General features: G+C 48.6%; 1 protein-coding gene across 1 annotated transcript in view; it reads right to left on the reverse strand.

Annotated features, from left to right (window-relative positions):
• LOC144598346 (dedicator of cytokinesis protein 2-like) overlaps positions 1–18139 on the reverse strand; it is an 894447-nt gene that overhangs the window by 253864 nt on the left and 622444 nt on the right. Inside the window, exon 28 of the mRNA XM_078408406.1 lies at positions 13477–13575. Within this exon, the coding sequence (XP_078264532.1) occupies positions 13477–13575 (99 nt within the window). The remainder of the gene's footprint in view (positions 1–13476; positions 13576–18139) is intronic.

The following is an 18139-nucleotide window of genomic DNA, read 5'->3' on the forward strand; positions in this document are numbered from 1 at the left end:
TCCTTTTGACGTTCGGTCGGAGATGTCTCCATTCATAAAAATATTCCGGAGGAGGAATTCACTTTGATTTTGTCTTCATTGTAAGCACTGAATACTTAACAAAGAGTCATCATCACCCTGAACTACCATTTGAAAACTCTACGCCCTCGAATTCAATAGAACTGAAACTCAGATGTTCTGAGTTCAACAAGTTATTGTGTAGCACGCATTCGTCAACAGCAGAAGACGGGCTATTATTGTAACTATAAGTTGTGTTTGAAGGTCATTACTGAAAAGTGCTCCGGTTAGACCTTTGCAGTAGCCCTCTGAGTGAAAGAAGCCCTTTGGACAAACATTCAATTTTTAAGAACATGAAAAGGTTTCAGGTGAGAGGGGAAAGGTTTAATAGGAACCTGAGGGGCCACTTCTTCACACAGAGGGTGATGGGTACATGGAACGAGCTGGCAGAGGAGGTGGTTAGTAAAGAAACTAAAGTAAAACTAAATTGGCAGAGTTGGAGGATCTGACCTTTCTGTCCTGGGCCTCCTCCATTGTCAGACTGAGGCCCAGCGCAAAATGGAGGAGCAGCACCTCATATTTTGCTTGGGTAGTTTACCACACAGCGGTACGATCATTGACTTCTCCAACTTCAGATAGTCCTTGCTTCCCCTCTCTATCCCCTCCCCTTCCCAGTTCTCCCACTAGTCTTCCTGTCTCCTGGAACAGGGATTGTTCAACGTACCCTACAAAGAGACAGGCATGGCCGGGGGCCCATGCGGGAGCCCTTAGCTACGCCCTGGCCTTGGAGGAAGTGGGAGGAGTCGAAGGAGAAGTTGTTGAGGGTGAGGACCAGCTACGCTAGGCGTGTCTTTGGATTGTGGGAGGAAACCGGAACACCCGGAGAAAACCCACGCGGTCCCGGGTAGAACGTGAGTACGAGCACGTCATACACAAGTGTAACTGGTAGTGTAAAGAGCAAAAATACCCGAGAGCAGAATATTAATCTTACATCTTTATAGTATTAAAGTTTAGCGTTTAGTTTTGGAGATACAGCACAGAAACTGTCTCTTTGGCCCCGCCGAATCCGCGCCGCCCAGCGATCACACTTTCTATCCTGCACAACAGCGACAATTTAGAGAGGCTAATTAACCTACAAACCTGCACGTCTTTTGAATGTGGCAGGGAAATTGGAGCACCTGGAGAAAAACCCATGTTGTCACAGGGTGAACGAACAAACTCCACACAGACAACACCCATAGTTCGGATAAAACTGGGGTCTCTGGCGCTGTGAGGCAGCAGCTCGACCGATGCACCACCATGCCACCCGAGTTATAGGAAAAACATCCCAGGTTCACAACGAGATATGTTGAATGACCTGGAGTACACCCGCACTAATGTAGTTTGCTGCCTTACAGCGCTTGCAGCGCCGGAGACCCGGGTTCGATCCCGACTACGGGTGCTGTCTGTACGGAGTTTGTACGTTCTCCCCGTGACCCCGTGGGTTTTCTCCGAGATCTTCAGTTTCCTCCCACACTTCAAAGACGTGCAGGTTTGTAAGTTAATTGGCTTGGTATAAGTGTGAATTGTCCCTCGTGTGTTAACATTGTGTGCGGGGCTGCGCGGACTCGGTGGGCCGAAGGGCCTGTTTCTGCGCTGTATCTCTAAACTAAACTAAGGCTGTTCGGTTGTGCGGTAACAGTGAGGAAGAAGCTGTCCTTGAGTCAAGTGCTGTACGCTTTCAAGCTTTTGTATCTTCGGCATAAAGGAAGAGGTGAGAAGGGGGAATGACCATGGTGAACAAGACCCTTGACGATGTTGGCTGCTTTCCCAAGGTCGTGTGAAGTGGAGATGGAATCGATGCTGGGGAGTCTGGACTGTCTGATGGAATAGGTGACATCCACGACTTTTTTTTACATTTTGGAGATCGATAAAAACATAGAAACATAGAAAATAGGTGCAAGAGGTGACAATTCGGCCCTCCAAGCCAGCACCGCCATTCACTGTGATCATGGCTGATCATCCACAATCAGTAACCCGTGCCTGCCTTCACTCAAAACCCCTTGATTCCGCTAGCCCCTAGAGCTCTATCTAGCTGTCTTTTCAATTCATCCAGTGATTTGGCCTCCACTGCCCTCTGTGGCAGAGATTTCCACAAATTCACAACTCTCTGGGTGAAAAAGTTATTTTCTCACCTCCGTTTTAAATGGCCTCCCCTTTATTCTTAGACTGTGTGGCCCCTGGTTCTGGACTCCCCCCAACATTGGGAACATTTTTCCTGCATCTTGCTTATCCAGTCCTTTTACAATTTTATACGTTTCTATAAGATCCCTCTCTCTCTCTCTCTCTCTCTCTCTCTCTCTCTCTCTCTCTCTCTCTCTCTCTCTCTCTCTCTCTCTCTCTCTCTCTCTCTCTCTCTCTCTCTCTCATCCTTCAAAATTCTAGGTTCTTGATTATTTGGAATACTGTGTGCAGTTTTGGTGTCCACATTTAAGAAAGGATGTACTTGCTCTGGAGGCAGTGCAGAGAAGGTTTACACGGTTAATTCCAGGGATGAGGGGGTTGCCATATGAGGAAAGGTTACGTAGGTTGGGACTTTTCTCATTGGAGTTCAGAAGAATGAGAGGCGATCTTATTGAAACGTATAAGATCGTGAGGGGCCTTGATCGGGTGGATGCGCTAAAGATGTTTCCGATGATGGGGGAGACCAGAACTAGGGGGCATAGTCTTAGAATAAGAGGGGGCTCTTTTAAAACTGAGATGAGGAGAAACTTCTTCACTCAGAGGGTGGTTAGTTTGTGGAATTCGCTGCCTCAGGGAACTGTGGAAGCAGGAACGTTAAATAAATTTGAAACAGAAATAGATTGTTTTTTAATAGACAAGGGAATTAGGGGTTACGGGGAGCGGGCAGGGGAAGTGGACATGAGCTATTGTTAGTATAGTAAGACCTGAGTAATCTCCTGGACAAGTTTCGATCGCCGAGCTTGGGGTCGGAGAGGAATTTCCCGGATTTTTTTCCCAAATTGGCCTGGGTTTTTATCCGGTTTTCCGCCTCTCCCAGGAGATCACACGGTTCTTTTGGGTGGGAAGAAGGGCGATAATGGGAAGGGGGTTGGGGTGGGATCATCCATGATCGTATTGAATGGCGGGGCGGGCTCGAGGGGCCGGTTGGCCTACTCCTGCTCCTATTTTCTTGTGTTCTTGATTAGTATGGGCGCCGGGGGTTATGGGGAGAAGGGGGTCAGAGGTTATGGGGAGAAGGGGGTCAGAGGTTATGGGGAGAAGGCAGGGGGACGGGGTTGAGAGGGAGAGGGTGATCAGCCGTGATTGAGTGGTGAAGTAGACTTGATGGACCGAAAAGCTTAATTCCATTCCTACAACTTCTGACGTTATGAATTTACAATTGTACAGGTTGTCTCGGAAACTTTGAAAGAAGGTGGTTTATTGACTTGTGGAAGGCCTACACTTTGTCATTTCGTATTGCTAAAATTGCTCTTTTTTGCAACCATCAGTCGTTCGAATAGCGTCGAGCGACATTTGGGAGAACAGCTTGCGTCAGATGGTGAAGTAATGTCAGAGTTCGGCCGATGTTGTTCATCAAAATCGTTCCAGCAGAATCTTCATGTTTAATTTCCTAATTTGAGTAAATCCAAAGCAAGCTCTCTCTCTCTCTCTCTCTCTCTCTCTCTCTCTCTCTCTCTCTCTCTCTCTCTCTCTCTCTCTCTCTCTCTCACTCTCTCTCTCTCTCTCTCTCTCTCTCTCACACACAGATGGATCGTCTGTCAAATTGGCCCGTGCGTTGGTTTTCAAGTGTAAATGTTTAATATTTTCCCGAAGACATGCTGCTCTAATGCAGGCTTTCAATTCATCTGCTTCAGTAACTCGTGAAATCACTGGTGGCAGCTGATGGAAGTCTCAGCCAGCAACGATATCTTCCACTACAGGGAGCAGAACGTGGAACAGGAACGAGCCCCTTCGGCCCACGTTCACTGTGCTGAACATGATGCCAAGATAAATTACTCTTTATCTGACTGCACGTGATCAATGTCCCTCCATTCTCTGCATGCAGAGTCATAGAGTGATACAGTGTGGAAACAGGCCATTCGGCCCAACTCGCCCACGCCGGCCAACAATGTCCCAGCTACCCTGGTCCCACCTGCCTGTGTTGGTCCATATCCCTCCAAACCTGTCCTATCCATGTACCTGTCCAACTGTTTCTTAAACGATGGGATAGTCCCAGCCTCAACTACCTCCTCTGGCAGCTTGTTCCATCCACCCACCACCCTCTGTGTGAAAAAGTTACCCCTTGGATTCCTATTATTTCTGGTCCTAGACTCTCCCACTAGTGGCCTTCATGTCCTGGCTAAATCCTCGTAAATCTTCTCTGCACCATATCCAGCTTGGCAGCATCTTTCCGATAACTCGGTGCCCAGAACTGAACACAATACTCTAAATGTGGTCTCACCAACGTCTTATAGAACTGCAACATGACCTCCCAACTTCTATACTCAATGCTCTGACTGATGAAGGCCAAAGTGTCAAAAGCCTTTTTGATCACCCTACCTACCTGTGGTGCCACTTTCAACAAATTATGCGCCTGCACTCCTAGATCTCTCTGCTCTACAACACTCCCCAGAGGCCTACCATTCACTGTGTAGGCCCTGCCCATGTTAGTCTTCCCAAAATGCAACACCTCACATTTCTCTGTATTAAATTCCATCAACCATTCCTCCGCCCACCTGGCCAACCGATCGGATCCTGCTGCAATTTTTGCCAACCATCTACAATATGTGCAATACCATCCGATTTTGTATTATCTACAAACCTGCTAATCGTGCCGTGTACATTCTCATCCAAGTCATTGATGTAGATGACAAACAGCAATGGGCCCAGCACCGAACCTTGAGGCACACCACTAGTCACAGGCCTCCAGTCCGTGAAGCAACCTTACACCATCACCTTCTACTTCCTTCCATGGAGCCAATTTGCTATCCATTCAGCTATCTCTCCTTGGATCCCATGGGATCTAACCTTCCAGAGCAGCCTACCATGCGGAACCTTGTCGAATGCCTTACTGAAGTCCATGTTGAGTATAGGAGCAAAGAGGTCCTTCTGCAGTTGTACAGGGCCCTAGTGAGACCGCACCTGGAGTACTGTGTGCAGTTTTGGTCTCCAAATTTGAGGAAGGATATTCTTGCTATTGAGTGCGTGCAGCGTAGGTTTACTACGTTAATTCCCGGAATGGCGGGACTGTCATATGTTGAAAGACTGGAGCGACTAGGCTTGTATACACTGGAATTTAGAAGGATGAGAGGAGATCTTATCGAAACGTATAAGATTATTAAGGGGCTGGACACGTTAGAGGCAGGAAACATGTTCCCAATGTTGGGGGAGTCCAGAACAAGGGGCCACAGTTTAAGAATAAGGGGTAGGCCATTTAGAACTGAGATGAAGAGAGTTGTGAATATGTGAAATTCTCTGCCTCAGATGGCAGTGGAGGCCAATTCTCTGAATGCATTCAAGAGAGAGCTAGATAGAGCTCTTAAGGATAGCGGAGTCAGAGGGTATGGGGAGAAGGCAGGAACGGGGTACTGATTGAGAATGATCAGCCATGATCACATTGAATGGCGGTGCTGGCTCAATGGGCCGAATGGCCTCCTCCTGCACCTATTGTCTATTGTACACAACATCTACAGCTCTGCCCTCAACAAACTTTTTTGTCATCACCAAAAAACTCAATTAGATTCATGAGACACGGCCTCCCACGTCCAAAACCATGCTGAATATCAGTCCCTAATCAGCCCGGCCATCTAAATGCCTGTATTTCCTGTCCCTCAGAATAATCCCTAGTAACTTTCCGACCACTGATATTAAGCTCACTGGCCTGTAGTTCCCTAAGCTTTTCCCTGCAGCTCTTCTTGAGCAGAGGCACAATATTTGGCACCCCGCTGTCTTCCGGCACCGAGCCCGTTTTTAACGACGCATCTTAAATCTCAGCCAGGGCTCCTGCAATTCCCTCTTTAATTTCCCACAGTGTCCCTTGGATATATCTGATCAGGCCTGGGAGGTTTGTCTTCACAGAGAAAGGAATATAGGTGGAGGGGATGGGGAGAAATAGGTGCAAGTCTCGGTGGGGCACAGGAGAGATGGGGTTTGGGGGGTGGGAGTAGAGGGGGGGCTGTGGGGGAGAAAGGGGAAGGGTAGGGGGGAGTTGTTGGAGGTTATCTGTTGGAGGGCGGCACGGTGGCGCAGCGGTAGAGTTGCTGCCTTACAGCGAATGCAGCGCCGGAGACTCAGGTTCGATCCCGACTACAGGCGCCGTCTGTACGGAGTTTGTACCTTCTCCCCGTGACCTGCGTGGGTTTTCTCCGAGATCTTCGGTTTCCTCCCACACTCCAAAGACGTACAGGTTTGTAGGTTAATTGGCTGGGCAAATGTAAAAATTGTCCCTAGTGTGTGTAGGATAGTGTTGGTGTGCGGGGATCGCTGGTCGGCGCGGGCCCGGTGGGCCGAAGGGCCTGTTTCCACGCTGTATCTCTAAATCTAAAAATCTAAATCTAAAATTGGAGAATTCAACGTTCATACCGTAAGCTACTCATAAAGGGTGCTGTTTCTCTAGATTGCATGTGGCTTTGCTCTGGCAATGGAGGAGGCCCAGGACAGAAAGGTCAGTGTGGGAATGGTACGGAGAGTTAAAATGGTTGGCAACGGATAGATCCAGTAGGCCTTGGGGGACCGTGCTGGATGGTACCCAAGACTTTCCACTCATCAGATTCAGGGACCACCGAACATCGTGGAACAGCGGCGCAGCGGCAGAGTTGCTGCCTTGCAGCGCCAGAGCCCCGGGTTCGATTCCGACTACGGGTGCTGTCTGTACGGAGTTTGTACGTCCTCCCTGTGAGCGGGTGGGATTTTCTCCGGGTGCTCCGGTTTCCTCCAACACTCCAAAGACGTACAGGTTTGTTGGTTCACTGGCTTCTGTAAATTGTAAATTGTCCCTAGTGTGTAAGATAACGCTGGGGCACAGGATGGTCGCTGGTTGGCATGGGCTCGGTGGGCCGAAGGGCCTGTTTCAACACTGTATCTCTAAAGTCTAAATCACTCACTCAGCCAATGAAAAGGTTCATAAGTTATAGGAGCAGAATTAGGCCAGTCGGCCCATCGAGTCTACTCTGCCATCCAATCATGGCTGACAGACAATAGACAATAAGACAATAGGAGTAGGCCATTCGGCCCTTCGAGCCAGCACCGCCATTCATTGTGATCATGGCTGATCATCCACAATCAGTACCCCGTTCCTGTCTTCTGAGTGCGGGAGGAAACCGAAGATCTCGGAGAAAACCCACGCAGGTCACGGGGAGAACGTACAAACTCCATACAGACAGCACCCGCAGTAGGGTTGCCAACTGTCCAGCATTAGCTGGGACATCCCGTGTATTGGGCTAAATTGGTTTGTCCTATACGGGACCCCCCTTGTCCCGCATTAGGCCCCGGGGAGCGCTGTAGGCCTGGACACTGTAGGCCCGGGCACTGTAGGCCCGGACACTGCAGGCCCGGACACTGTAGGCCCGGACACTGTAGGCCTGGACAGTGTAGGCCCTGACAGTGTAGGCCCGGAGTTCCGGGCGACGCCTAATGGAGGTTGCGTAGCAACCCGCCTCCCGGCCCTGGCGGCCGCCATTGATGGAGAGGTAGCACGTGGCCGCTGGCTGGGTGAGGTCACGTGGGGCGCGGGGGCGGTGACGTCACCTTTTGTCCCTTATTTGGGAGCGAGAAAGTTGGCAACCCTAACCCATAGTCGGGATCGAAACTGGCTCTCTGTCGCTCAAAGCGCTGTCAGGCAGCAACTCTACCACTGCGCCACCGTGGCGCCCACCAATATGCGCTCACATACGGATTCTGGCTCATTTGAATAAGCCCAGTAAATTCGGGAATGTACAGAGAACAAGTCCACGACCTCAAATGGAAAATCAACCATCAATACGCTTTTATATTTCTCAGTGCCCAGTTTAAAGAAGATTATCCGTTAAACCTGGATGGTGAAATGGCCCAGAATCCTTTATCACATAGGTTGCAATTTCAGAAATGTAATCTCCAAAGTATTTGATGGCTAAGCTGGTTTGTGATGTCAACTCAATAAACCAAAAAAAAAAAAAAGCATTTAAAAGCTGTAATCCACATCCTTAATGGGGACAAACTGATTGAGGAAGTTTTCAGCAAGGTATCTGGGACAGAGGCCAGTTCATTCATAGAGTCACAGAGTCAGACAGCATGGAAACAGGCCCTTCGGCCCAACGTGCCTATGCCAACCTAGATGTTCCATATTCGCTCGTCCTACCTGCCCCTCGTTTGGCCCACATCCCTCTAAACTGCAGATGCTGGTTTAAACCGAAGATGGACACAATAAACTGGAGTAACTCAGCGGGTCAGGTAGCATCACTGGAGAAAAGGAATAGGTGACGTTTCAGGTCGAGACCCTTCTTCAATACATGACATAGGCATAGATAGAGTGGATGTGGAGAGGATGTTTCAACTGGTGGGATAGACTAGGACCAGAGGTCACAGCCTCAGAATTAAAGGGCGCTCTTTTGGAAAGGAGGTGAGGAGGAACTTCTTAGTCAGAGGGTGGTGAATCTGTGGAACTCATTGCCACAGAGGGCCGTGGAGGCCAAGTCAGTGGATATTTTTAAGGCAGAGATTCTTGATTAGAATGGGCGTCAAGGGTTATGGGGAGAAGGCAGGAAAATGGGATTAGGAGGCAGAGATCAGCCATGATTGAATGGCGGAGTGGACTCGATGGGCCGAATGGCCTAATTCTACTCCTGTATCTTGTGAACTTGTGAACTGACCCGCTGAACTACTCTAGGTTTTTGTGTCCCTCTAAAAATTTCCTATTCATGTACATGTCCAAACGCTTTTTAAATGTTGTTACAGTACTTGCTACCTTCGAGGGGGAAGCACAGTGGTCAGCAGTAGAGTCGCTGCCTTACCCAGGCTCCAGTGACCCGGGTTCGATCCTGACTATGGGTGCTATTTGTACGTGGAGTTTGGAGTTTGTACGTTTCCTCTGTGACTGCGTGGGTTTTCTCCGAGATCTTCGGTTTCCTCCCACACTCCAAAGACGTCCAGGTCTGTAGGCTAATTGGCTACGGTATAAGATTGTAAGTTGTCCCTCGTGTATATACACAGTGGTCTTGGAACAGGCCGGAATCCCCAGCGTCCACACCCTCCTGCGGAAAGCCCAAGCCAGATGGGCAGGCCATGTCGTCAGAATGCCCGAGAGTCGACTGCCAAAACAGCTTCTGTATGGAGAACTGTGTCAGGGCAAGCGCTCAGTAGGAGGACAGAAGAAACGGTTTAAGGACTGCCTCAAACTGTCCCTCAAAGACTTGGACATCAACCTCAGCACTTGGGAGTCTCTTGCTCTGGACCGTCCCAACCTGGCGTAGCAAGCTCAGCACAGGAGCCCGTGCAGCAGAGAACAGACGCACTACAGAGGCCCAGAGGAAACGCACCGCGCGCAAGGCCCGGGCTACCTCCACTTCCACTGCACCACCCATCCACTTGTGTCCGACGTGTGGGCCTGCCTTCCAAGTCAAGTCAAGTCAAGTCAAGTCAATTTTATTTGTATAGCACATTTAAAAACAACCCACGTTGACCAAAGTGCTGTACATTTGATTAGGTTCCAATAGAAAAAAAAAATGAAAACATACAGTAGCACGCAAACAGTTCACAGCGCCTCCTCAATGAGCCTCAAACGCTAGGGAGTAGAAATATGTTTTGAGCCTGGACTTAAAGGAGTCGATGGAGGGGGCAGTTCTGATCGGGAGAGGGATGCTGTTCCACAGTCTAGGAGCTGCAACCGCAAAAGCGCGGTCACCCCTGAGTTTAAGCCTAGACCGTGGGATAGTGAATAGCCCCAAGTCGGCCGATCTGAGGGACCTGGAGTTAGAGAGGGGGGTTAGAAGATTTTTGATGTAGGGGGGGGAGTGTCCATTTAGGGCTTTATACGTGAATAGGAGGAGCTTGAAGTTGATTCTGTACCGTACAGGGAGCCAGTGGAGAGAGGCCAGAATCGGGGTGATGTGGTCCCTTTTACGGGTACCCGTCAGGAGTCTCGCTGCGGCGTTTTGGACCAGTTGCAGGCGGGACAGGGAAGATTGGCTGATCCCAGTGTATAGGGAGTTGCAGTAGTCTAGGCGGGAGGAAATGAAAGCGTGAATGATTTTTTCTGTGTCGTCGAATTTGAGGAAAGGTTTGATTTTAGCTATGGTTCGAAGTTGGAAGAAGCTGGCTTTTACCACAGCGTTGACTTGCTTATCAAATTTTAATGCAGAGTCAAATATCATGCCGAGGTTTTTGACATGCGGTTTGACTAGGCAGGATAGACTTCCAAGACTGCCTGTTATCAATTTGATGGAGTCGGGGGGGCCGAATAGGATGACCTCAGACTTGCTCTCATTTAATTGGAGGAAGTTCTGTGCCATCCAACATTTTATGTCCTCAAGGCAGTGTGAGAGGCTGTTTAAATTTGACTGGTTGTTGGGTTTCAGGGGGAGGTAAAGCTGAGTGTCATCGGCATAGCAGTGGAAAGAAATGCCGTGCCTTTGAATGATTTGGCCAAGGGGGAGCATGTATAGAGAAAAGAGAATGGGGCCTAGGATTGAGCCTTGTGGAACTCCGCAGGAGAGGCTAGCTGGAGCAGAGGAATAACTGCCTATGTTGATGGCGAAACTCCTATCTTTGAGGTACGAAGCGAACCAGCTCAGGGCAGTGCCATCAATGCCAACCGCGTACCGGAGACGGTCAATAAGGATGGTGTGGTCCACTGTATCGAATGCTGCGCTGAGGTCGAGAAGGAGCAGGATTGCACAGTCGCCGGTGTCGATGGCGAGAAGCAGGTCGTTGTGTACCTTCAACAAGGCAGACTCTGTGCTGTGGTGGGCTCTGAAACCTGACTGGAAACTTTCCAGGATGGTGTTTTGGTGCAGGTAGGGCACTAATTGGTTAAGGATTGCCTTTTCAAGGACTTTTGACAGGAATGGCAGTTTGGAAATGGGTCTGTAGTTGCTAGGCAAGGTGGGGTCTAGGTTAGGTTTTTTCAGTAGGGGCTGGACCACCGCGTGCTTGAAACTGGTTGGAACAGTGCCAGTGGCCAGAGAACTGTTGATAATAGAGAGGATGCTGGGACCAGCTATTGCAATGACATCCTTCAGAAGGGCAGTGGGGGCAGGATCAAGGGGGCAGGTTGCAGGTTTCATAGCGGAGATAAGCTTTGCAAGGGAGGATAGAGTGACGGGATTGGCCTCACCAGTCATTTCCGGACCCACAGTCACCAATCCTCCAACTGAAAGTGAAGTCATGGTCATCTTCCAACCCGAAGGACGAACAACAACAACAACATATAAAATAGTGCGAGTGTATGGGGATCGCTCGTCGGCGCGGACTCGGAGTGTCGAAGGGCCTTTTACCACTATATATCTCTAAACTAAAAACTAAACGAAGATTACCATTAACGTTGGTCACGGTGAGACCAATGAAGGAGTGTAAAAGTAATCTGGTTCACCAAAACAGACAAAACTTCTGTTGGAGCAGTTGGTGCAGTCAAGTTAAATTTATTTGTGCATGCGCAAATATAATGAAAATCCTTGCTTAAAATGTCAATGGGGGGGAAATATGGTCGTGTGGTGGTTACGGTACTAGCCTCATTGATTGAATTGATTGAAAGATACAACATGGAAACAGGCCCAATGACCCACCAGGATCACGCCAACCATCGATCGCCCGTTCACACTAGTTCTATGTTATCCCACTTGCTCTTCCACACCCTGCACTAAATCGGGGCAATTTACAGTGGGGTCAATTAACCTGCAAACCCACAAGTCTTCGGGATGTGGGAGGGAACCGGCTGGGGGAAGCCCATGCACTCACAGGGAGAACATAGGTTAATTCCCGGAATGGCGGGACTGTCACCTGTTTAAAGACTGGAGCGACTGGGCTTGTATACACTGGAATTTAGAAGGATGAGAGGGGATCTTATCGAAACGTATAAGATTATTAAGGGGTTGGACACGTTAGAGGCAGGAAACATGTTCCCAATGTTGGGGGAGTCCAGAACCAGGGGCCACAGTTTAAGAATAAGGGGTAGGCCATTTAGAACGGAGATGAGGAAAAACCTTTTTCAGTCAGAGAGTCGTGAATCTGTGGAATTCTCTGCCACAGAAGGCAGTGGAGGCCAATTCTCTGAATGCATTCAAGAGAGAGCTAGATAGAGCTCTTAAGGATAGCGGAGTCAGGGGGTACGGGGAGAAGGCAGGAACGGGGTACTGATTGTGGATGATCAGCCATGATCACATTGAATGGCGGTGCTGGCTCGAAGGGCCGAATGGCCTACTCCTGCACCTATTGTCTATTGTCTAACATGCAAACTCCACACAGACAGCGCCCAGGGTCAGGGTCAAACCTGTCCACTGTGAGGCAGCAGCTCTGCCTGCCACCCCACAGTGCTGCCCTGGTTGATCTCCAGGCTATTACTATGGAGATGCATTCAAATAACATCACAACATCTGCCAATTTTACTTCCAGAAAATCTGCTGTGGAAAGCTTACACAAGTAAAGCCTGCTGCAAAACAACTGCACAGTCGCTTAAAACCAGAATGCCAATCAGTGAAGAACATATCCTTATGTGTCCCTACCAAGAAAATATGGTGATGACCAGAAGATTCAGAGCATTGTTCTGAAATATATTAGCAAACCCTTCAGTTCAAGGACTACCTAGAGATGACCAATAATTGAGGGCATGGCTGGACATTTTTTCACACAGAGGGTGGCGGGTGTACGGAACGAGCTGCCAGTGGAGGTAGTTGAGGCTGGGACTATCCCAACGTTTAAGAAACAGTTAGACAGGTGCATGGATAGGGCAGGTTTGGAGGGATATGGACCAAGCGCAGGCAGGTGGCACTAGGGTAGCTGGGACATTGTTGGCCGGTGTGGGCGAGTTGGGCCTAAGGGCCTGTTTCCACACTGTATCACTCTATGACTCTCCGACTATGGCCTCTACGACTCTCCGACTATGACGAATGGCCTCCTCCTGCACCTATTGTCTATTGTCTATTGACTAAATGTACTAGAACTGCTCTTTATTTTTCAATGCAAAATTCCCAGGTGTATTCCTCCTAGAAATGGTTAACAAGAACTTTTCAAACCTTGACATTGTCCGTGGAGAAATCCCTACTAATCTCGATGATTATATTGTTTACAGAGTACTGTGTTGACTTATTCTGCTGTGCTGCTGCAAGTAAGAATGGCATTGTTCCAACTGGGACACACGACAACAAAACACTCTTGATTCTTAAAGATCTTCTCTTAAACAGAGGAGGTTCATAGAGCAGGTTAATCCTGCTCAGACCATTTTGTAATGGATTGACTGACATGGGTTGTAGATAAGGTAAGATCACATCCAGGCGAAATAAAACAGGCAAATCTGTTGGCGCCACCTACCATGAGGTCCCGCCTTGTCTGGAAGGTGTTGATGTAGTTGACGTAATGCGAGACTTCCATCTGACTGAGAATGGCTGTCATGCAGGCCACATAGTTGCTCTGGAGAGAAAAGAGAACACATTCACATTGAGAGCTCACCATCATCACAATGAAAGAACAACTGGCTATCTTTCATAGAAACATAGAAAATAGGTGCAGGTGGAGGCCATTTGGCCCTTCGAGCCAGCACCACCATTCATTGTGATCATGGCTTGTCATCCACAATCAGTAACCCGTGCTTGCCTTCTCTTGATTCCACTAGCCCCTAGAGCTCTATCCAACTCTCTTTTAAATTCATCCAGTGAATTGGCCTCCACTGCCCTCTGTGGCAGAGAATTCCACACATTCACAACTCTCTGGGTGAAAAAGTATTCTCTCACCTCAGTTTTAAATGGCCTCCCCTTTATTCTTAGACTGTGGCCCCTGGTTCTGGACTCCCACAACATTGGGAACATTTTTCCTGCATCTAGCTTGTCCAGTCCTTTTATAATTTTATACGTTTCTATATGATCCAAGTCAAGTCAAGTCAAGTCAAATTTATTTGTCACATACACATTCACGATGTGCAGTGAAATGAAAGTGGCAATGCCTGCGGGTTGTGCACAAAAAAGAATTACAGTTACAGCATATAAATAAAGTTAATAAGTTACTATTAGTGTCGACAAAAATTTAGTCTCTGGGGTTATAAAAGTTGACAGTCCTGATGGCCTGTGGGAAGAAGCTCCATCTCATCCTCTCCGTTTTCACAGCGTGACAGCGGAGGCGTTTGCCTGATCGTAGCATCTGGAACAGTCCGTTACTGGGGTGGCAGGGGTCCCTCATGATCTTGCTTGCTCTGGATCTGCACCTCCTGATGTATAGGTCCTGCAGGGCCTCTCATCCTTCTAAATTCCACTGAATAAAAGCCCAGTCTTTCCAATCTTTCCTCACATGACGGTCCCACCATCCTGGGCATTAACCTCGTGAACCTACGCTGTACTGCTTCAATAGCAAGGACGTCCTTCCTCAAATTAGGAGACCAAAACTGCACACAGTACTCCAGGTGCGGTCTCACCGGGGCCCTGTACAACTGCAGAAGGAGCTCTTTGCACCCGTACTCAAATCAGGATCTCTTTACTCCGATACTCAAATCTTTCAAGATTTTGTACTTGGTAAACAGAACATGCACGAGTGGTTTTAAGTCATCAAGTCACATGATGGAAACAGGTCATTCTGCCCAACTCAGCCATTCCCACCAATGTCCTCCCCCCCCCCCCCCCCCATCTAAGCTGGTCTCACCTGCCCGCGATTGACCCAAATCCCTCTAAACCTTTCCTATCCACGCACCTGGCCAAGAGCGGCCCGTTTGTGGGTCGATGTGTCTGAATGGAGGTGTTGATGGAGTGGGCCACCGGAGCAACCTGGGGCTCCATTAGACCGGGCGCCGCTCCAGGAGGACGAGCAGGTGGATCGGACGCGGCCTGCAACGGCGCGGAGCGGTGGAGCAGCGGTGAAGGATGTCAACACCATCGCCAGGCCAGGCCGATAACAGACGTTGTTATTGTGCCTGCTTCAACCACCTCCTCCGGCAGCTTGTTCCATACACCCTCCAACCTCTGAGTGAGAAGGTGCCTCTCAGGTTACTACTAGATCTTGCCTCCTTTCCCAAGGCCCTTTGGCCCACCGAGTCCGCGCCGACCAGCGATCCCCGCTCACTGGCACTGTCCTGCACACCAGGGAACGTGTATGTTGATTGGAGTGTGTGAGGAAACGGAAGCTTGCCAGAGAAAGCCCACGCAGGTTCACGGGGGGAACGTACAAACTCCACATACGTACCACCCTTTCATGTGAAAAAGATGCCCCTCATATTCTTAGTAAAACTTTCCCCTCTCACCTTATACAGTCATAGAATCATAGAGTGATACAGTGTCGAAACAGGCCCTTCGGCCCAACTCGCCCACACCGGCCAACAATGTCCCAGCTACACTAGTCCCACCTGCCTGCGCTTGGTCCATAACCCTCCAAACCTGTCCTATCCATGTCCCTGCCCAACTGTTTCTTAAACAATGGGATAGTCCCAGCCTCAACTACCTCCTCTGGCAGCTTGTTCCATACACCCACCACCCTCTGTGTGGAAAATGTTACCCCTCGGATTCCTATTAAATCTTTTCTCCTTCACCTTGAACCTATGTCCTCTGGTCCTCGATTCCCCTAGATCTGGGCATCTGCCCGATCTATTCCTCTCATGATTTTGAAAAAAACATATCTGGGATGGCGCATTGGCACAGCGGTAGAGTTGCTGCCTCACAGCGCCGGAGACCCAGGTTCGATCCTGACCACGGGTGCTGTCTGTATGGAGTTTGAAAGTTCTCCCCGTGAACTGCGTGGGTTTTCTCCGGGTGCTCCGGTTTCCTCCCACACTCCAAGGACGTGCAGGTTTGTAGGTTAATTGGCTTTGGGAAGGTGCAAAATTCTCCCTAGTGTGTGTCGGTTAGTGTATCGGGTTGACCTTAAGTCAATGAGATCGGTTCTTAAGAAAGTAATCCACATGTGTGTTTTTGTTGCTCCACATGATGTTTGCAAAAGTGGATTAGTGCCTCTCCCAATCAGTTGCCAAAGCTCTCTTGGTATTTGTGCCGAGATGCATTGAAAAGCTTTTGTTTCTGTGTCATACCATTAAATCAGATAATATTATACACGTATACAATCAAGCCAAAGTCAAATACAAAAGTCAGGGCAAAAAATAGCACAGTGCTGAATATAGAAAAACATAGAAGCATAGAAAAATAGGTGCAGGAGGAAGCCATTTGGCCCTTCGAGCCAGCACCGCCATTCATTGGGATCATGGTTGATCATCCACAATATAGAATGTGTAAGAAAATAACTGCAGATGCTGGTACAAATCAAAGGTATTTATTTCACAAAAAGCTGGAGTAACTCAGCAGGTCAGACGGCATCTCAGGAGAGAAGGAATGGGTGACGTTTCGGGTCAAGACCCTTCTTCAGACTGAGTAATTCAGCAGGTCAGGCAGCATCTCAGGAGAGAAGGAATGGGTGACGTTTCGGGTCGAGACCCTTCTTCAGACTGAATTACTCAGACTGAAGAAGGGTCTCGACCCGAAACGTCACCCATTCCTTCTCTCCTGAGATGCTGCCTGACCTGCTGAGTTACTCCAGCTTTTTGTGAAATAAAATCCACAATATAGACTTCAGACTTTCGAGATACAGCATGGAAACAGGCCTTTCAGCCCACCGAGTCTGTGCCCACCAGCGATAACCCTGTACACTAACCGACACACACTAACTAGGGAGAATTTTACAACTTACCAAAGCCAATTAACCTACAAACCTGTACGTCTTTGGAGTGTGGGAGGAAACCGAAGATCTCGGAGAAAACCCACGCAGGTCACAGGGAGAACTTTCAAACTCCGTACAGACAGCGCCCTTTGTCAGGATCGAACCCGGGTCTCCGGCGCTGTAAGGCAGCAACTCTATCGCTGCGCCAGGTATGGTTTAGACAATAGACAATAGGTGCAGGAGGAGGCCATTCGGCCCTTCGAGCCAGCACCGCCATTCAATGTGATCATGGCTGATCATTCTCAATCAGTACCCCGTTCCTGCCTTCTCCCCATACCCCCTGACTCCACTATCCTTAAGAGCTCTATCCAGCTCTCTCTTGAATGCATCCAGAGAATTGGCCTCCACTGCCTTCTGAGGCAGAGAATTCCACAGATTCACAACTCTCTGACTGAAAAAGTTTTTCCTCATCTCAGTTCTAAATGGCCTACCCCTTATTCTTAAACTTTGGCCCCTTGTTCTGGACTCCCCCAACATTGGGAACATGTTTCCTGCCTCTAACGTGTCCAACCCCTTAATAATCTTATACGTTTCGATAAGATCCCCTCTCATCCTTCTAAATTCCAGTGTATACAAGCCTAGTCGCTCCTGTCTTTCAACAGATGATAGTCCCGCCATTCTGGGAATTAACCTAGTAAACCTACGCTGCACGCCCTCAATAGCAAGAATATCCTTCCTCAAATTTGGAGACCAAAACTGCACACAGTACTCCTGGTGCGGTCTCACTAGGGCCCTGTACAACTGCAGAAGGACCACTTTGCTCCGATACTCAACTCCTCTTGTTATGAAGGCCAACATTCCATTGGCTTTCTTCACTGCCTGCTGTACCTGCATGCTTCCTTTCAGTGACTGATGCACTAGGACACCCAGATCTCGTTGTACGTCCCCTGTTCCTAACTTGACACCATTCAGATAATAATCTGCCTTCCTATTCTTACCACAACCATTGCTGCTCTGGTCTCTGACATTTCCACCCTGGGTTAAAGGCTTAGACTCTCTACCCTATCTATGCCTCTCATAATTTTATATACTCCTGGGTGTATATAAACTTCAAGAGTATTCTCAAATAAAAAAAGGGTTTTGGGGGGACTTAAAGGAACTCTGTGCAAGTAGATTTGTTCTGCAGATCATGAACAATATTTTTTGTGTCCTCAATCCATGCGTCGAAGGAAAAGTAAATGCTGATTGATTCCTGTGAATTCATCCATCATTATGGATAATGATCCTTCAGTCTGTCAATTGATAAAAGGCATTTATGAGGAAATGCATTGAGAATGATCATGAGTGA

This window comes from Rhinoraja longicauda, chromosome 1 (assembly GCF_053455715.1).
Source record: "Rhinoraja longicauda isolate Sanriku21f chromosome 1, sRhiLon1.1, whole genome shotgun sequence".
In the NCBI taxonomy this organism is placed as follows: Eukaryota; Metazoa; Chordata; class Chondrichthyes; order Rajiformes; family Arhynchobatidae; genus Rhinoraja; species Rhinoraja longicauda.